Genomic DNA, 19,214 nt, shown 5'->3' on the forward strand with positions numbered 1-19,214 from the left:
TCGCGCTCACTGGCCCGCCGCCCTGGTGATTGATAAGATTAGGGCCTGCGCTCAGGGTTGATCGTCTAGGGTTGTCGCTCAGGGCTGCAGATCATTCTGCACGGCTTTAAAGGCTGAGCTAGCATTACGCCAGGCCGCGGGGAGATTTGGTTTTGATCCTGTGATGCAGGGGTTTGGAGTAGCTCAGTAGCTGCACAATCCACCTCATTAGTCTCTCGCTTTATACTAGTACTTGCTGGTCCCACGGGTCACCTATTTTTCCTCCACGTGATCGACGATATATAATGTGTTCTTCAAAACATGTACCAATGCACGAGGCAATTTTCAGTACATTCCATCACCCACTTAATGATACCTTTTACAGTTTCCCTTTCTATGATGAAAACGTACCTGCAGTTGCTACGCGCATCAGACACACTTTCAAAGCTGGAAGGTATGATGTCTTTGTTCCGTGCCTGAGGCACCAAGGTGTTGCCGGAGCGGGAATCCCGACTCGTCAGTGACTGCTAACCGTCACGGAATTCATATCCCGAGGCTTCATCTTATCCCACTTTTGGTCATGACCCCGCAATTATGGCATTCAAACTTCGTTCATGGTGTTTCGCGCGTCCTCAGTCATGTCTCCGAAAAGCAAGTCACCAAAGCCTGCTCGAAAGCATGTGACGACGGCCTGCAACCCTTGCAGAGAGGGCAAAGTGAAGGTACTCGACAAGCAAAGTACACGAGAGATGCGTCTGCTGATCACAACATGCTGTCTAGTGCGACGGAGTCACTCCCGCTTGCGGGAATTGCGAGGCAAAAGGCAAGAGATGCTCTTATCGCCAAGTTGATGACAGGCGCAAGTAAGCTCCACGTATCGATTCTGCGGTGTCACCGCTCATGAGCTGTTCTCTCTTAGAATCCCGGTACGAGTAAGCTTCGGTATTTTGGCTAAAAGAATAAACCAGCTGGTACTTTACATTGAAGGGCAGGGTTTGGAACTTTCTTGCATGGACGAGAGCGACAGTTTGATGATCCAAAGCATATTTGATGCGCTTGGACCGGAATGTTATGGTCTTACGACTGGGAAGGATACGTCGACTGCAAAGCGGGGCATTGATGACACCAAACCTGGTCAAGATGGTCCGCTCTCTCCAAATGCAATACCACCTCATCAGAAAGCGGTTGCCGCCTCCTCTTCACCGTCCACCGGTGCAGTTCCGCAGGAGCCTCTAGACGCGCAGAGCCTTGTATCCTCAGTAGCACAGCCAGTGCAAGACATCTCGGGGAGAATCTCAGAGGTGCTGAAAGGTGACAACATAGCATGTACGTCCCTACGAAGTCAAAGGGATGAACTGCTGAACACGACGACGATCCCTAGGACGCCAGCTGCCTCGGCATGCTCCTCTGACTCTACCGAACCTAGACGTCGACCTCAGCCCAACCCTCCTCATGATATCGAGGAGGACGAAGAGGATGAGGTTACTAGTCAGCTGTCATGCCGGGTAGGGAGGCTTCAAGTGATGCATGACGGACAGCTCCGGTACTACGGGTCCACTTCCAACCTCAACCTCCTGGATATCCTGGTCGGTGCCGCTCCGCCATGCTCAACAAATGCACAGACAGAGGCACACGAAGTCTTAAAGAGTGCGGAGCTTGATGTCCCAGTCGATGAAACATTCGAACAGCATCTGCTGAAGCTCTACTTCACATGGCAAGATCCCTGTCTCCATGTCGTGGACGAACACGTCTTCTGGAGGTCGAGAGCACAGAATCTGTACGATGACTTGGAAACACCATACTACTCTTACACACTAGTAAATGCTATGTAGGTGTCCACCCTCTATATTCCATACGCTTTGTGCTAATTGACAATCCTGTAGGTGTGCGATCGGAGCTGCGTACGAGCCCCGATACCACCCGAGTCTTGTAACCTTTCCTCGATCGCTCGCTGAGTTCTTTGGTGACCGCGCTAAAGTACTCCTTGAATTGGAACTGGAGAATCCGTCAATCGCCACAGTTCAAGCCTTGGTTATTTTAGGTGGATATGAAGCCTCTTGCACGAGGGATACGCGGGGCTGGCTGTACAGTGGTAAATCTCTGACATCGGCGAATGATAACGAAGCCTAAGAAAATAACTGACCTTGTCAGGCATGGCTATGCATTTGGCGTTTGATCTTGGACTTCATCTGGATATGGCTCCGTACGTGGCCAAGGGCATCATCCCGTTGGAAAATGCCGAGATTCGCCGCCTGACCTTCTGGGGAGCATATATGAGCGAGCAGTACGACCAATCCCTTCCCACCCTAACTCATATCTAACAAGGTATCCAGATTCTGGGGTTGGTACCTCGGTCGTCATACTCGAAACCAATTGTCGGTGATAACAGTCAAGAAGCTGGATGGGTGCAATGATCCAGGAGCCGAAAAGTGGGAGCCATATGGCTCTCCGACCGCCTCGAACAACATACCCGCTTTTCCAAACACATTGGAGAAGCTATCCTACGAATGGATCTCTCTCTATGATCTCCCATTGCCACTGACCGATGTTTTGTAAGATCTAAGGTGATGCCCTGGCATTGATGCCAGTCACTAACACGGGAAGCAGATATGGCAGCTCTTCTATCTCTATACGTGAAATGCAGGAGCTAGCAGCCCACACAGTCGAGAAGCTCAAGTCGTGGAAAGCTGATTTGCCAGCAGAGCTGGACTTTGACGAATCCGAGAGTGGAGTTCAACCTCTTCCGCACGTGCTAGCTCTACAGTGAGTTGGAGCGAGATCTGCAAGCCCATCGCTACTGTGGCATATACTAACGTTCAGACCAGCATGCAGTATTATCAGCTGATGATTCACTGTCACCGTCCGTACATCTCTCACGTTATCCAGCCTCAGCCACCTCAGGGTCCAGGCTCAGGGCATGCACGCATGACATGCATCGAGTCGGCGATATCGATAGCGAAACTGCTCGCCCTCTATGAGCGATACTATAGTTTCCGCCGGGCCAATTATCTCGTTGTATCCTTCGTCTTCTCGGCTGCACTAATACTTATTTTCATCACGGTACCTCTCAAAGGGGATGATGAAGATCAAGAATTGATGCAGCATTTGAACACTTGTTTCCGTGCGCTAGATGAGATGGGCAGTCGCTTTGAGAATGCGAGACGCACGAATATCTTTCTCACAACACTGCAGTGCGAGTGGCAGACTCGTCGGCGAGACACGAAGGTATTTTCAGGAGCCAAGAGGAAGTTGCCGTACTCGTTCGCAACGACTGGTCGTCGGACTATGACGCGAGATGGGAGCCCCCTACGCTCAGCACATGATCAAAGCTGGTCCGCAGCAGCGGCAGGCCGAATGGGAGAACAAGCAGGTGTTGACCTTCAACACTCAATTGATCTTCCTTCCATCGATGATGGCTTGTCTTACTCTCTGGATTTTATGGAGTCCGATTTGTGCAATATCCTTCTCAGCGAGGGCATTCCGAGGGCGTTCGTGTAGCCACCATCATGTGACGCGTCTGATCGGGTTCTGTATTCCTGGCCGTGGGAATACTATCATGAATTGCTCTCAACTCATTCAAGGGCTTCTCACGTTGGAACAAAAGAGCAGCGGGGTTCTTCAAGGTAGTGACATGCTGTGGTTAATGTAAAACCTAGACAAGACACTGAACAAAGCCAAGCCCTCCTGACAGGCAACTGACATAAATACTTACCCCGCGTGTCATACCCCCAACACAGTATCGCCCAAGATCGCGACTACAGACAAACCGCATCGGCCACTCCGATCTTAACAGTGACCTTCGCACACTTATCCTCAATACATAAGAACACACTCTTCAAAAAGACCACAATGCCCCCCCACCGAACCCCCATCGACACCCCAGAACCCATCCCTCCCACCATGAAAACCTACACCTTCGCCCACCCCGGCCCTCCCAGCACCACCCTGCACCTTAACCCAACACACCCCACCCCCACCTTGTCAACAGAAACCTCCCTCCTCATCCGCATCTCCCACATGGCCCTCCATCCCGGCGCAACCCACATGATGCAACTACTCCCCGCATGGACACAACACTTCCCCGCCGTCCCCGAAACAGACTTCTCAGGAATTGTACTATCCACCGGCACACGCGTACCGCTCACCCCGCCGCCACCACCTGATGCGCATCGCTTCTTCCCGCCCGGCACGGCGGTCTTCGGCTCGATTTCCGTGGGCCAGCACCTGAAGAATGGTACCGGCGCGTTGACTGAGTACCTGGTCGTTGAGATGGGGGATGTGGCGCGTAAGCCGGAGGGTGTTTCGGTTGTGGCTGCGGCGGGGTTGGGGGTTTCCGGGGTGACGGCGTTAGCTTTGGTGGATGTGGTGGAGGGGGTTGTGGGCCCCTTGGAGGGTGGGGAGAGGGTGTTGGTTAATGGGGCGTGTGGAGGGGTGGGGCATTTTGTAGCGCAGATGCTGGCTTCGAGGGCTGGGTTGGTGGTTGTGGGGGCTTGTTCGAGGGAGTCGGGGGAGGTTGCGAGGGGAATGGGGTGTGTACAGGTGGTGGATTATCGGGGGCTGGAGGGTAGGATTGATCGTGGGAATGGAGAGGAAGAGGAGGAAGAGGAGGAGCTAGAGGTGTTCCATGCGATTATCGATGCGTATGGGTCGCAGGGTCTGTGGTATGCGGCGGGACGGTGGTTAAAGCCTGATCCGGGGCATGTGTGTGTCTCGGTTGGGCCGGCGTTGGAGGCGTATACCTTTCGCAGTGCGGTGGGGGTGTTGGTGAAGCAGATGTTGAATCGGTTCTTGCCGGTGTGGCTGGGTGGGATAGACAGACAATATCGGCAGGTTACGGCTTGGGTGGATGCGAAGAGGTTGGAGAGACTGAGGGTGTTGGCTGAGGAGGGGGTCTTGAAGACGTAGATTGGCGGTGTTTGGGGGTTTGAGAATGCGATTCAGGTGAGTGGCCCAGACATTCGTGGTGATGGTTGATCTGGCTAATGAGGTTGGCAGGCATATGAGGTCTTGTTAAGCAAGCATGCGAAGGGCAAATTGATCATTCGTGTTCAGAACGAGGAGCTCTCTACGGGAGTTGAGCGGCTTCTGTTTCCATTGTACATTCTTTGATCTCATTGCGAAGACATTTCTCCTTGAGAGAGCTGTTGAATTAGCACAAGTAAGACCAGGACTTGGGGTTGAAGATATTGTTACAGGAAAGAATGTACCAGACTTAGGAAGGGCAAGGGAAGCATGAATGGATGACTGACTTCCTTTCTTTCACGTTCACAAATGATAGCCATCCATCATAACGACTGTTGCAAGAAACAGTCCCATCTACGCACAATGTTACGGAAACCGATCTCCAGGCCTCAGCATCAGCCTATGCAAATAATATGAAGGATTACTATTGCTCCCTGTCACTAAAGAAAAATCTTCCCAACGCACGTGAGGTTGATTCGGCTGTCTAATGGTTCTCTATAGCCTGATGCTGACACGATCGCCGAGCTCTGCATAAACACCTGCAATGCAACAACCCAGAAAAAAAATATAGGGGCATGTCGTACAGAGTACGCATTGGTCAAAATGCTCCTTGGAGGGTTATTTTCGCAACCCTTCAATGCTGAGTGGCTGTTTTCAAAATCTCCACGCGCAAGGTGATGTTGCACGAGAATACGAGGCAGGGATTCGGCGCATGGGCATTCATGCTGCTCAACCATCGATGCTACTACGTCATGACACTATGAGCTTCTTGACATGCGGTTGGAATGCTTACGAGCATTACTTGGAGTCGAAGTCGCCGCGGTTATCCACGACACTCTACGAAGCCCAACACAGCCTCGCCCTAACTCCCTGGGCGTCAGGATTCGAGCCCCTCAGGGTTATCTATGACAAGTTACGTCTGACTCAATGACTTGATGAAGTTGGATTCAGGTCGTCATGGGCAAACAGGAAAATCCTTAGATCAGTAGTGAAGCAATGCTGCCTGCATCTGGCACTGGTGCAAGTTCTCTTTGAGACTCTTGCTGGTTCTTGTTTGTGGCACCGCACACGGCAGTTGGCCCGACTCCGCGGAAGATCGAGATGCCAATTAGACCGGAGAATCATTTATTGTTCTTCAATCGAATAAGCTGGCTGAATATGAATCAGAATATGCAGATCGGCTGTACTTTGCTCCACTGCACATTTCAGTAAGGGTGTGAGTATTCTAATCATCAGATTTAGATTGCAGTCTCGCCCAAAAAAGACTTACAATGCGAGCATGGATACATTATGAATATTGAAATGATCTCATCACGCCTGGTGGACACCCGCAGAGTCTTACCGCGCTCTGGAGGAAGAGCATCATCGTTTTCATGATGATCGAGAACGCGAAGCTGTGCATCCCTGTTGATCTCCTCCAGAACGGCGTCGTATCAAGTAAGAACTAAGCTCAGACCAGAATCCTTCAGACTTGCTTCACGGGTCTACATTGCTTTCGAGGAGGCCAAGCTGTCTACGTCGTGAGGGAATCACTTCACAAAGGAAGCCTAATTTATCCCTGCCAGATGGCAAACTATGGCCCAAGCTGGCAACACCATTCAGCCAGACACATTCTTCGCCCGTGGTTAACTCTATCGCTTCGTATAGCAGGATTTCTCCGCGTGATGGGCAATAACAGATACGTAAACCGTCAGCCTTTTTTTCATCATTGGTCTGGCTTTAGGCCTTCTATTCTCTGCAATGCGAGAATCCGTTCTGTTTGAACTGTCAGGCCCATTCTCCGTCTCGAATGACTGTTCTTGTGGAACAATGAGTGCAATTCTCAAGGCTATTATCGATACGCGAAATGTTATGACAACAACCAGAGGGGCACAATGGAGAGGAGTAAGGTATAAGTAGCGCCATGCTACCCTGGAATCCTCACTCATTAAACAACGCTTACATACCTTCAACTCTACTCATCCTATATCCCCCTCTCTCTCATCACCATCCCGCTTGGACCCAGGCCCATCTCATTCACCCCTCATTTGAAGCTCCTTAGACATCAATATGCAACTCACCCCTTTCACCATTGCCACCCTCCTAAACACCGCAGGCGCAGTCTCAATCTATAAACCCGCCGCCGGCGACCGAGTCGACGTCTCCAAGGACTGGCAAGTCTGCTACAATGCCGTCGAGTAGGTAGCCCCAAATCACCACCAAGCCCTTCAATCCGCCCGGAATTGTCTCCTGATTGAGAAATACTCTCAAGTACCGACCCCCAGCAATTCTGCCTCTACCTCACCAACTTCGTCGAATACCCTCCGCAGATCCTCGATCTGCTGAATCGCCAGCCGGTGCAGCGGGACGCGGGCTGCGTGACCATCCCGGGCAAGTGTTATCCGGGACTACGGACGACAAGGTATGTAACCGCCCCGGGTACTATCCAGACTTTGTTGGGACAATGGGCTCTAACAACGTGGATCAGTCCCTATCGCGTGCGGGCGGCGGAGTGCGCGGATCCGAATACGATCTACGCCGAGTCCGGTGATTTCTGGCCGTCTCAGTCCAAGTGCCAAGCGACGACTCTTACTCGGGTTGTCAGGGAGTAAGCGGATGGGGTAGTCTGGAGGTGGTATTCAACATACCTATGTTCTAGGTTGCCATGTATTTGTCTTTGGATGGTGTTTGGGAAGATGATGGGTTTGACGTGGAGGGAGCGGATCTCAACATCGCCGGTCAAGGGCCACCAGAGGTTGTATTGGTTGGACGTAGGACCTGCTGTATGGATGCAATTATATGGTTTTGAAGTGTACCTGTCGTCCTTGGCTCTTCTTGATCATAAATTTCAGAGCGGAATGCATCGTACCCGTAGTCAGGTTGGGGGGATTACAAAATAGTTCGAGGAAAGTCTAGCAATGGTACTTTTTGTGCATGAGGGCCGTCGAGTTCAGGCCTTTATGCTGCGCGGAGAATTAGTACGTACGTAGGCCTCGGCATGCCAACCCTTACGCTGTAGCTCTGGAATAGCCGCGCGATTGATTTTAGTTATGTCTGGGACACGATCCTTTTCGAGACGTGATTGGTGTAACTCATGCAATAGCAAACCCAGGCTGCTGCAGTCGATGCAGGAAAGGCTGCATGATCATCTACTGTGCATTCCTGCAGCATTAAAACAACCCGTCCGCATGAAAAACCACGCACGACCCATCCGCTTATCCCTGGCTAGACAGCGAATTCTGTCAACAAGTATCCAGTGCATGTAAAAAAACCGACATTCTATTGTTCCTGTCCGAAGATGCAACTATACAGATAAATGCTAGAAACCGACCACAGTGAAGACAAGAAAAGAAAAGAGAACCCCGAGAAGTGCCGGACCGTAATAGGGGCCGCGATTGTGTCGCCGCCCGGCCTGGAATGTGGACCGCCGACCGTAGCTGACCCCCGGGGTGTGATGCAAAGTACCTCGCGTAGACAAATAAAAGTGGTATCCCAAAGTCGAATTTTGCTGAAAGTAACGCGCGCGCGAGATCGATGACTTCGATTGCGTATTCATATGTTGTCCGTGTTTACAAGGAGGTGTTGGGCTCGGCCTCCTCGTCCTCGACTCCCCAATCGCCGATGATCTCGGTGGTGTTACGCTTGCGCATGGTGGAAATGTATTGCGCCTGCAAGTGATTGGGTTCTCAGGTCAGTCCATGCTATTTGACGGAGCAGAGTCTATAGGAATTGACGTACCTCGTAGCTCGTGAACTCGCCGTTGACGCACTTGCCGGGCTGCAGGGCGTATCCCTCACCGGCACACTTGGCGGACTTGTAGGCGGTTAAAACCAAGTCACCCGGAGTGGCCTTGATCGACTTCCACTTGGAGCTGGCGAGAGTGCCGCACGTTGTGACACTGGTGTCGGAGGTGGGATCGCCTGAAGTGTCGCCGTTGCAGTCCTTCGTGGTCCAACCCTTGATCTCGTAGGCTTGGACGGAAAGGCCGAGGGCCAGGGCGACGAGGATAGATTTGAGCTGCATCTTTGGATAATACGGATGAGGATGAGGAGGAGAGGAAAATCGGTCAGTGATAGAATGGGTGGATTGTTGGACGTGAGGATGATGGGGAGTTGAGTATGGCGGAGGGAGGAGAGAGAGCGGGCGGTCGGTCGGTGGTGGACTTGGGTTTCAGGAGAGAAAAGAGGAAAGAACTTCTAGCCTCTCCCAGTTGGTGAGACCAGGCAACAAACAGGCTTCAAGGCTTCAGGGGTGGGTCAGGCACACCCGATTGTATTTGTTGCTATTTGTCCATCCCTTCCGCGCGGCTGGGGCGAACCATTCCTGTTCGGTGAAAGATTGGATTGCAGCGTGCCAAGTTTAGAACCTCTGACGACGACTCGACCACTGCAAGTCAGATTCATTCATGTGTTTCATCTTTCTTGAGAACTGTGCAGTACAGCCAGGCAGCTTCTCCTTGGCAGGAACACTGCTACTACCACATGTATTGACTGTGTTACTGTTACAAGCAATCATCTAGATGTACCTAGTAGTGATTGGTTCGATGGAGTACACAATATTGTGCCCCCTCGCTCCCCCCGACCGAATGGGGCCGATCAATGGAATGTGGCCACTCGAAAACAACGCCACCCCGCGCCCCAGCCTTGACCTGACACCGGGCCGATAGGATGATAAACCAGGTTCCAGAAGCAGTGCATGCTGAGACATTTGCGACGATCAGCCAGACCTCACTCAGCCTTGAACCTTTACTTACGTTCTCGCAGTTGGGCTCCGTCAATTGGAATAATCGGAAGAATAAAATGATGTTCGGTCACGTGAAAAATGACAGTACATACATAGCTGACTAAGTCAGCACATAACGCCTCTTCGCATGAGTTACTTTCTTCCCTCTCAACACCTCCAACCTACGCCCAGATCTGCATTTTTCGATAGGTCTCTTATCGTTCGATTCATGAACAGTCTATCTGCCATCTGCTTTGCACCCGCGAATTTGCCTTTCGCCGATAAATATAAGGGCAAGTACGATGTCATATTGCGAAGCATCCTTCGGAAAACCGACCGACTGCCGCAATCCCTTATCTGATGTTTACAGTCTTGCAACTCTAGGGGACGTTGCAAACCTCAACATAAGCCAATCTTGAACACAATATCGAAATTTCTCAATGCTCTTGCTCTAAGCATGTTATTAGGAGGAAGTTAACATCATCTGGTGTATGGTCTACTAGATATCTCAAGCACCACCATTTCAAGAGATGCCACAATACAGCCATATCGAAAAGCCATTTTGCTTCCTCTTAGCTAATGTCACCTATTCAAAACTCCGACTACTCTTCGGTCCGATGACTATTTTCAGCACCGGCAGGATTTGAAGTTGCGGTAGCAGTCTTCCCCGCCTGGACGTCTTCGTCCCCTCTCTCGACAGGAGTCTCAGAAGTAGCCTCCCCCGCCTCATCTTGCGCATCGAGATGTACATTACGCAGAAAGAACATCACAATCAGCATCGGAGCTAGAGCCGCCAGAGCAGCAATTGCCAAAAGGCGTTGGGATTCTCGATAGCTCCGGTCGATAGCATCACGGGCAGCCGTGCCAGGTTGATATTTCTTCGCCACAACAATAGAGCTGAAGATGGTGTGCGCCTGGGACTTGAGCGCATCGGGAAGGTATTGCTCCAGCTTCTTGGGAAGGGTGCTTCGCCAGATGGCGCCAGCCACACTAATTGATACACTGGTCAGAATACTTCGATCGCACAAATACAGGCGGGACACTTACCTAGTTCCGATGGCTCCTCCTACGCTCATGGAGGCAAAAAATACTGCCGTCACGACGGAGACTTCCTGTCTGGACACGACGGCTTGGACGGAGACCTGAGCTGCGGTCTGGTAGAAGCCACGTCCAATTCCGATCAGCGATTTGGCCGTGACAAAGGCCGCCTCGCTTCCTGTTTTGCCATTGCCCATATCAACGAGGTAAAGAACAATGCCCATACCGAGCACACAGAGGGGAACGCCCCCAAGAACCCAAATTTGCGAGCGACGAGTGTATTTCATGAAAAGCGAGGCGAAGATCCCTGCGACTTGGAAAGCTACTCGCAGAGAGTTGCTGCAGTCATCAACATTAGCATCGGGTTGCATTCGAGAGAGTCATCTGTCAGAGCATACTCAATCCGGGTGGCATTCCCTGCCTCAAAGTGCCCAGCCACTTGCAGGTAGCTGGTGAAGAACACTGTGAAGACGGAGTAGTGGAAAAAGTCCAGGGCGCCCAGCAGGCAAGCAGCGGCCACGGTGCGGTTTCGGATCATCCGGTATGGAACAAATGGCTTCTTCGCGAACCAAGCATCCCACGCCAGAAAGGCAAAAACAAACACCACGCCCATGACAAGCATGGCAATGAAAGAGCCGTTGTGTCGCCATGCACCACTATTGCCCGAACCAGTCAGGGACAGTGGGATCAAGAACAGCGACAGCCCCAACAGAAGTAGCACGGCTCCCGGCAGATCTAGTTGAATCCACAGGAGATCATAGACCCGACGCCACCAAGGATCCTCGCTCTTCCACCCCAAAGCCGTACTGATGCGGACTCGTTGAGGGGCACGGTGCTGGTAAAGCACCATGCTTCCGACCAAGGGTGCTGCAGCAACGGGCAGCACAATGGCCCACATACCCCATCCCCAGCGCCACGTCGAGTGGTCGAGAATGTCTTGCGCAACGATCGTGCCCAGGTATAATGTCGGGATAGTTGTTAAGGAGTCGGGCAGTGTCGACCAGATACCTCGATTGAGCAGATTCGTTACGTCGGCGACGAACACTTGCTGGGTAAGGGCATAACCCGTTGAACCGATGGCTTCGAAGATTCCGGCCGCCTACTCATTGAGAGCAATGGTTAGACACGCTCATCCCTGCTAATGGACGAGAGCATACCATATACTGTGAGATGTTCTTGCAGCATGCATAAATGACATAGCCAAGTACCTGAGCAAAGATTGAGAGGATGAACATCTCAGCTCGACCAAACACCTGGGACCGTTGTCAGTATGAAGATGAAGAAAGTACAAGGCTTTCGTACATCGCCCAGTTTAGCAATGATCGGATATGAAGCAATGCGGGTGATGTTCATGACCACGCGCGCAGCACTCATGGCCGAGTGCTGCTTGAAGGCGCTCGTCGTGTACGCGGTGTAAACCTGAGTGGAATAGTCGGCGAAGTTGACGGCAAAAGTGGCCAGGAACAGGCTACTACAGTCAGCCATGATCAGAAAATCGCAAATTCCGACACCTACCCAACGAAAGCAATGATCAAGCCTGTCTTGGACCAGATCCTCCTCAACTGCTCTGCTCTCTGGACACCAGCCTGGAGGCTCTCTGAGTCCGCCTGAGGGTTCTGCTCATGCTTGGTATGTTCGTCCGATTGCTGAGTTGTGATCTCGGCCATGTTGGTTGAGGCGGGAGCAAATGACTCCCTTGTCTCTTTGGACAAACTCATGGCGCTGCTCATCATGAGTCTGCTTTTCTGCTTGAACGACTGCAGTTCTCGGACCGAAGGAATTTGGCGCAAGAAATAAGAATTTTGACCGCATCCCCAGCGGTGGCGGTTATAAGCATCAGGCGACGCCGAGCTCTTTTTCGTGCATAGGTCCGGCTTCTAGCACTGACTCATGCAGTCATAATTCCTGATGCCTCCACTCGCAACTCGTATAAGTCGTTCGGTTGTGTGCAGCGGCTTCGGCGATCTAATCTAATTTGGCGAAGCCACGCGAAATGTCGGACGACGACCGTGAGAGTTGGTCATTTCGATTCCGCAGACCCCGTTTTCTTGCCTGGACCTTCTCTGACTGGCCTGAGGGAGTTTCAATTCCGGATCAGATAATGAATGCCAAGGGCGCCAAGCGGAGCCAAGACCGTCCGCTGAAGGCAAAACGAAGCATCCGTCGGAAGCAGCGTGGGGGTACACAATCAATCTGCTTCCGATTCGGCACCGAACATTTTCCGTCTAATCTGTGTGTCATAAAGGTATCCTTATGTCTTGCTTGTGACTGTAGCTATAGTTGACGCACCGACAACATGACTCAATGGACATTTACCCAATTTGATAACGGGGGATTCCCGAACGTGGCAGCATGGACTGTTTCCAACGCACAGGGATCATCTTATCAGATCCAGCTTGCGTGGCCCCTGAGCTGGAACACTTTACAGGTCTTGGCCAAGGTAAATCTTGTGTACGTCTGCCAGCACATCTTACGCCGAGGTTGAAAATTTTTGCGACTCACATGAGGTAGTTACCTTGTTGACGGAAACGCCGTCTTCGGAACTGCATTGGATGCTGTTCGTCGCCGTCGGCCTGTTTCACCCGATGAGCCGGGGACTATCGTCGTCGCGATTGGCTATCCCTTGACCGACAGGGTTTATGATCCTCGCCGTACGGTGGACTTGACTCCACCGTGCGAGAGTTATGTTCCCCCCAACGGGCCCGATGGCGAGGCCCATCCTGAACCACATGGCGGGGCAGACCAATTTCTGTCCTTCATCAAAAGGACTGTTGAGCCGTTCATCTTATCTTCGGTTTTCCCTTTCGTCACACCCGTCAAGACTGCCCTGTTTGGCCATTCATACGGGGGCTTGTTCGCGTTGCATGTCTTGTTCACGCGACCGGAGAGTTTTGACACTTTCTTAGTGGCGAGTCCGTCAATCTGGTGGAATGATCGGTTCATATTGACGGAAGAGGGCCGACTCTATGACAGCCCTGCACTTCGACCTCTCCCTAGAGTGCGTCTTTCTTATGGATCTCAGGAACAGTTTCCGGCCCGTCGCCGAGGAGAATCGCAGGATGTGTACGAAAGACGGAAGAAAGGTGCTGCCCAGCGTCGTATGACGGACAATTGCGAAGAGCTGTACCAACGACTGACCTGTAATGGCCGAGTGATGTGTGAGAAGAGGGCGTATATCGATGAAGATCATGGAAGTGTCATTGCACCTGCGTTGAGTGGGGGGATTTTGTTCTTTTTGGATTCAGTGGAAGAATCTCCTCAGCGGCCGATGAGACCTTGATACCACCCGAGCCAATTCAAAGCCAGTCGTATGCGAACCAGCAAGAATTACCGGTGCTGTACAGCTCCGTCAACAAGTCCATGCCTAACGAATCATAAGTCCATTCTGATGAAAGGAGAGCTGATCTGATTGTTGTTGTTTCGGCGTAAGAGAGAGCTCTGAGAACTCATAGTATAATTCCGATATATATCCCCAACATGCTCTTCTGCACACGGCACACACAAGGCACCATGTCCCTACTCGGACTATCTATCATCCTCACAGTTCCGCTATCTGCCCTGTATACAAAGCTGACTACATGGCATGCTTGTCGCCCTTGGAAATGCCGGGGGTGATGACTAATTTCGGCGGCGAAGGCACGGACGGAACTCCGCCCGTCGGCGGGGTTTATTCATCGCTACCTTGGCCATCCCAACTACATCCTCCGTTCAACTAAACGCACAAAAGAACAGGTCTCACCTGAGAACCACACGAATAGATCGGTTATGCAAGCTCTATTGGCACTATATGAGTGCTGAAATTTGATTTTAAGTATCACATTGTTGAATAGAATGGACCCATCACCCTTGGCCCGACGTCGAGACCGTCGGGCTGCCCCCCGCAGCCGGTCCACCACGGCATGCGCTCGCTGCCAAAAACGAAGGATTGGGGTAAGTCCCTGCTGCATGATTGATGGCATTGAGTGCTGGTATTTTCAGCTAACTCAGGCATCAATGGCCTTCAGTGCGATGCGGTGGTTCCTGTCTGTGGCGGTTGCCAACGGGCCCGTGTGGACTGCATCGAGGGTGGAATGTCCGGGACATTTCCCCTAGGTAAGCTAGACTTGCACCGTGGCTACCTAGTGGGGCTGAACTTTGTGTTGACATTTAAATATATTCATGTGGAAGAGCTAGAAACACACATTGAATGGCTGGAGTCAATCATACAGGAGCACCTGCCACATATTGACCTCAGCAAGTTTGATTCTGGTCACCTGAATCATCCTCGGAGCTCTGACTACGGAGTGTCTACAAATTCTGCTACTACCCAGACCCTGTTCCGCAGGCTGCGCATACTAGGGATGGCTGGAACCCAGCTCGTGACGTAACGGATCAACTAGGTCTAGTATCGGTCATTGCTGGGGCAGATCTGCGCTATCTAGGGCCTTCTAGTGGGCTGTTCTTCACGAGGTTTGTGCTGACAGGCATAGAGCGGCGAGCGGAGATAGCATGAGAGTCACCCCCTGCTTCGAAGAACGATCAATTCGTCCCTGCGGAGCTCCTCGATATCCAACCGAAAGATCTGCCATCGGACTTAAAAACAGGGGCAATGGTTGACGCAGGCATATTTTCAGGCGGTCCATTTACAGTTCCCGTCTCTTCATAGACCCACTCACCTGGAACTTCTTCTAGAAGGCTTACAGCGGCGTGGATGTCACACCAATTGATCATTTTCAGATTTTCATGGTTTTGGCTATTGGTGTTACCATTCGATCCCGCCAGGCAAAAGTGCTACTTTCAGCTGAAGGGTACTGCGCCTCTGCAATTCTCCATTTGGATGCCATTTTTCATAAATCTTCTCTGCGCGGTGTCAGTGCATGCTGCCTCTACAAATGTACACGATCAACAACCTAACCTCAGGGATCAGCCTTTGGACCCTTCATTATAACTCTGGCCGCCGTAATGGAGCTCGGACTGCATCGCAACGTTCAAGGCTCTGCCTTCACCGAGTTCGATCAGGAGATGCGCACCCGGGCTTTCTGGTGCGTCTACATGATGGACCGCTACTTGAGCACAATACTCGGCAGGTCGATAGGGTTAAATAGACGAGCAATGCAATTTGAGGGTACCTCACTCGTACTATACATATCTATTAATGAAGAAGGCACTGAACGTTACAGCTACCGCGAGAAATCAACGATGAAGATCTGAAGCCCAATCAAGAGATACCGGCTCTAGCCACTGGAGCTATAACCGATATGTCTAGCGCAATCCATCTCTTCAAGCTTGCGCGGTTTAACGCTGAGATCAAATGTGTGCTATTTTGTGTTGACCGAAATTATCTCCCTTACACGCCCCCTGCTATAACGGACGTCAAGCGATGGCAGGAACATATGCTGAACCGTCTGCGCCAGTGGAAGTCGTCCATCCCGTGCCATCCGCCAGATAGCCCCGCATGCTATCTGAACGACCTGCTAGAAATCAAGTACCACGAGCTCGTGATGCTGGTCGTACGCCCGAGTCTGCTCTTCAATCATCCCTCCAGAAGCCTGATTCGGCAATGCTTCCATTGCGCCTTGGAATGTATTCGCTTTACTATAAGCTGTAGTTGAACAGTATGCTGTAATATAGTTAGATCAATGTATAGTCCTTGTTCCTATGCGTGATGACGATTTTCTATTGCGTCTGGGCGCCGGACGGCGTGGGCGAAGAGACTGACCTCGACACTGTTCTATATGCCTTGAAATCCGCGTCTGCTCATCCTCAGTGCCACCGGGGAGTATTGGCTTGAAGCCAAAAGAGGCCAGGATGTGTTGAGTGGCATCACAAGGGCTACGGTGCGGCGGTTCGCACAGAGTCTTGTGCGGGCGGGGCAATCAGCTATATCACACCCAATGGGCGAGAGCCATCGCAGCCTTGCTGGTGAGGAGCCGATTGGCTCGAATATCTTGGACACTCGAGGGGATGTCACTGGTATCGGAGAGGCCAAAGAGGCCTTATTTGATTCGTATTATGTCCCACTGCAGCAGCCTACTGCCACATCCGAGATCTTATCGTTCTTTGCGGGGCCCCAGTCCGAGACTACTCTGGACTGGTTGAACACTCGTTGGGATACAGCCGGAGGAATGGGAGATATAATGAAGGATTTGGTCTCTGGAGGCTATTAGCCTGATGTCCTAGATGTACGAGACAAACAGGAGATCCGGTCCGTGCTGTGATCGTACACCTAGGATATACTCCGTGCACTACGTGTTCGCAATTCATGTAGGCCTCTGAGCGAGTTACTGTTGATATTTCAAACCCTACAAAGAGCCAGGCTATTATTCTTCCGACCTTTGGCGGGTGACGGTTGATCCAGGAACATCCAGACTTTGAAGTTTCTGCTAGTTTGGCAAGAGATGGGGTATCATTACAACTGAACGAGCTCCATGACAAATAGTAAACAAGCAGTGCTCCGCGAAGCCGTTATGAGAATCGCAGATCCTCTCATTCATTATTCAGCGACTTCAACTGTATTCCTGCGGAAATAAAGTTAGTTCTGTTTCTACTTTATATCTGACTAAGTACGACCTTGTCTTAAGCAAGCAGCCTGAAGGAACTGACTATAAGACTTTCAAGAAGCCTCATGCCTGGGCATAACCTTTTACCTAAGACAAGTGCTGCTCTGGAGTTTCCCCTGCCGTAAGGCATCTGATAGCTGGCTCCGTAGGTCCGTACCCTACAGCGGTGTCTACCCTAGGGCATTGCATCGCCACTCATGGCCGCCTGGCATAAGTTGGCGCTCATATCAATATTCCCATTGTCGATTCTAAACGCACTAGAGTACCTCAGTTGACTTCTGCTTTCAGATAAATATTCGAAGTCAACGATCTCTCTGGTAGATATATCTATGCATTGCCGTGTTGTATACCCTCAGCGTGAGGTCCGGCTGTCATGTGTGAACATGCAATCCTTGTAAAAACTGTTCAAGAGCGGAGTAGCTGGTCTGAGATACCTAGAATCTATCATCAGCCTTATCCAGATTGGGTATAGGGGACGCGTAGCCTCCCTATTTCCCCTAGTGCAGCACAGAGGAAATCAACAAGCACCAGATAGTGGTGGTGCTCGTTAAGCATGTAGACTAAGCTTAAACTAAACATACAGATCATAGCTCAAGAGATGTGGGTACCTTGCTAGCCCACATCTTACTCAATTCCGCCAATCAACTAGCGACGGGCTCAAGGAGGTCGCTGCCTAAGCGGCAACAGCCCCGTCAACAGAGGAGTTTCAGCGGCCAAGAAGATTTTGCTGCAGTATGATTGTGAGGAAGTAAGACGCATGCTATGCGATGTCAAGTCGACGGGATATTGAGATGTTAGGTCATACCTCAGGTTCATGCTGTAACACATAACATATACCACCCTCTTTACATCCTGACACCACCCGCCGGCGCATGGGCCATTTGCAGCGTAATTCCATTTTTTTTCTTTTCTCGGACGAATCCATATTAGGATCTGACCTTCCATCTAATTGAAACATTTCTGGCCTTTTTAGCGACTATAATCAAGCAAGAGTAAGGATATTGATCAATTATTGGCGATTTTGAGAATCTCGAAGTGGGAAACGTTGGTTAGGCGGGGCGGATTTGGCGGCGGTTCGTTGTCCATCACACTAGTCTCCACTATTCCAGACATTCTCGGCCGCAATCCTAGGCTCGTTCAGTGCGGTCTATCCGGCAACAACCGTACGAGCCCTATTTGACTGTACGTATAGTTAACGATATAGTAGATCCAGTACCCACTTCTAGGGATTCGGACGATGTCCGGCTTTGCCAGATCCCTGCCTCCAAGAATGGAAGATAGTCCGCTTAGGCTAGGTTCCATTGAGACAGAAAACGGGATTAATGGGTGCTTCACAAACCACAAGCAAGTGAGCCGGGCATCTCTCATCATAAATCTACATGTTTAGCAGTGCCATGCAAGGATCGACAGTAAGCACATCATTCGATGTGGTGTCTGCCCCATTCACCAACGCACAAACGAGAGAGATGACTTAGTCTTCGTCGCTGGTATAAGCTACGATGATTATGTTCGGGGAGGGCTATTTTCTGCTGGCGAAACACTTGGTCGGGTGAATGGAGTTGGGATCCATGTCCGGAGAGCCATTTTCAATCTCGGTTGTCGGTGATATCCGATAGCTAGTGTAAAGTCGTTGCCGAGGAAGGAGGAAGATAAACACGCAGTACAAAGAAAACCATGACTGGTGGTAACTAGCTGTAGCATAGACTCGACAACAAACAAGCTAGGCTGTCAGTGCTAGTCGTAATCTGTCTGTGCAAGATGACTCGAGAGTCGCGGCGAGAGTCTGACTTTTTTACAGGTGAACTCACTTTAGTTTGCGGGCTCCACAACAGACTGTCTCGCCTCGCAAGCAACCTGATCGAACGATTAGCTTGATTGAGAGTTTTCCTCGGAGCTCGAGGAGTCAGAAGATCGATCACAGGTATAAAAAGGCCGAGGACGCATGTTCCCGGCTTTCACATTTTTTCATTATCTGACAAGAACATATTTCACATC

The 19,214-nt window shown here is 51.1% G+C and overlaps 7 protein-coding genes across 7 annotated transcripts; 5 read left to right on the forward strand and 2 right to left on the reverse strand.

The window, feature by feature from the left end:
• Positions 1 to 629: 629 nt before the first annotated feature.
• Positions 630 to 3,471, forward strand: ASPACDRAFT_1835 (uncharacterized protein; the record flags this gene model as incomplete). Its single annotated transcript, XM_020197193.1, has 8 exons — positions 630 to 701; positions 760 to 842; positions 899 to 1,807; positions 1,863 to 2,071; positions 2,131 to 2,263; positions 2,313 to 2,531; positions 2,587 to 2,742; positions 2,805 to 3,471. Coding segments are annotated over 8 exons (2,448 nt in total), but the record flags the coding sequence as incomplete, so codon positions are not given.
• A 214-nt stretch (positions 3,472 to 3,685) lies between these two features.
• ASPACDRAFT_1891578 (NAD(P)-dependent alcohol dehydrogenase) lies at positions 3,686 to 5,303 on the forward strand. The gene is made up of 2 exons (XM_020198629.1): positions 3,686 to 4,920; positions 4,975 to 5,303. Exon 1 carries the CDS (start codon positions 3,829 to 3,831, stop codon positions 4,882 to 4,884), a length of 1,056 nt encoding a protein of 351 aa, XP_020052091.1. The 5' UTR covers positions 3,686 to 3,828; the 3' UTR covers positions 4,885 to 4,920; positions 4,975 to 5,303.
• A 1,505-nt stretch (positions 5,304 to 6,808) lies between these two features.
• Positions 6,809 to 7,745, forward strand: ASPACDRAFT_126564 (uncharacterized protein). Its single transcript, XM_020196957.1, has 3 exons — positions 6,809 to 7,118; positions 7,193 to 7,342; positions 7,409 to 7,745. Exons 1-3 carry the CDS (start codon positions 6,991 to 6,993, stop codon positions 7,530 to 7,532), a joined length of 402 nt encoding a protein of 133 aa, XP_020052092.1. The 5' UTR covers positions 6,809 to 6,990; the 3' UTR covers positions 7,533 to 7,745.
• A 311-nt stretch (positions 7,746 to 8,056) lies between these two features.
• ASPACDRAFT_81816 (uncharacterized protein) lies at positions 8,057 to 9,000 on the reverse strand. The gene is made up of 2 exons (XM_020205960.1): positions 8,659 to 9,000; positions 8,057 to 8,588 (listed from the first exon to the last, which is right to left on the reverse strand). The coding sequence occupies exons 1-2, from the start codon at positions 8,941 to 8,943 to the stop codon at positions 8,490 to 8,492; spliced, it is 384 nt and encodes a 127-aa protein (XP_020052093.1). The 5' UTR covers positions 8,944 to 9,000; the 3' UTR covers positions 8,057 to 8,489.
• Positions 9,001 to 10,115: 1,115 nt separating this feature from the next.
• ASPACDRAFT_1875953 (uncharacterized protein) lies at positions 10,116 to 12,347 on the reverse strand (the record flags this gene model as incomplete). Its single annotated transcript, XM_020198073.1, has 6 exons — positions 10,116 to 10,632; positions 10,690 to 11,019; positions 11,079 to 11,779; positions 11,838 to 11,933; positions 11,983 to 12,148; positions 12,196 to 12,347. 6 exons carry the CDS (start codon positions 12,345 to 12,347, stop codon positions 10,245 to 10,247), a joined length of 1,833 nt encoding a protein of 610 aa, XP_020052094.1. The 3' UTR covers positions 10,116 to 10,244.
• A 629-nt stretch (positions 12,348 to 12,976) lies between these two features.
• ASPACDRAFT_35616 (alpha/beta hydrolase) lies at positions 12,977 to 13,960 on the forward strand (the record flags this gene model as incomplete). The annotated part of the gene is made up of 2 exons (XM_020200139.1): positions 12,977 to 13,131; positions 13,192 to 13,960. The coding sequence occupies 2 exons, from the start codon at positions 12,977 to 12,979 to the stop codon at positions 13,958 to 13,960; spliced, it is 924 nt and encodes a 307-aa protein (XP_020052095.1).
• Positions 13,961 to 14,579: 619 nt separating this feature from the next.
• Positions 14,580 to 16,826, forward strand: ASPACDRAFT_64233 (fungal specific transcription factor domain-containing protein; the record flags this gene model as incomplete). The annotated part of the gene is made up of 8 exons (XM_020203980.1): positions 14,580 to 14,610; positions 14,659 to 14,772; positions 14,991 to 15,129; positions 15,363 to 15,528; positions 15,580 to 15,795; positions 15,840 to 16,169; positions 16,307 to 16,410; positions 16,460 to 16,826. The coding sequence occupies 8 exons, from the start codon at positions 14,580 to 14,582 to the stop codon at positions 16,824 to 16,826; spliced, it is 1,467 nt and encodes a 488-aa protein (XP_020052096.1).
• Positions 16,827 to 19,214: the final 2,388 nt, after the last annotated feature.

Source organism: Aspergillus aculeatus (assembly GCF_001890905.1).
Source record: "Aspergillus aculeatus ATCC 16872 unplaced genomic scaffold ASPACscaffold_19, whole genome shotgun sequence".
Classification (NCBI taxonomy): Eukaryota; Fungi; Ascomycota; class Eurotiomycetes; order Eurotiales; family Aspergillaceae; genus Aspergillus; species Aspergillus aculeatus.

Coding starts and splice junctions, on each gene's coding strand:
- ASPACDRAFT_126564 (XM_020196957.1), top strand. CDS start 6,991: ATGCAACTCACCCCTTTCACCATTGCCACCCTCCTAAACACCGCAGGC. Junction 7,119..7,192: donor GTCTGCTACAATGCCGTCGA/GTAGGTAGCCCC, acceptor AATACTCTCAAG/TACCGACCCCCAGCAATTCT. Junction 7,343..7,408: donor CCGGGACTACGGACGACAAG/GTATGTAACCGC, acceptor AACGTGGATCAG/TCCCTATCGCGTGCGGGCGG.
- ASPACDRAFT_81816 (XM_020205960.1), bottom strand. CDS start 8,943: ATGCAGCTCAAATCTATCCTCGTCGCCCTGGCCCTCGGCCTTTCCGTC. Junction 8,589..8,658: donor GCGAGTTCACGAGCTACGAG/GTACGTCAATTC, acceptor AATCACTTGCAG/GCGCAATACATTTCCACCAT.
- ASPACDRAFT_1891578 (XM_020198629.1), top strand. CDS start 3,829: ATGCCCCCCCACCGAACCCCCATCGACACCCCAGAACCCATCCCTCCC.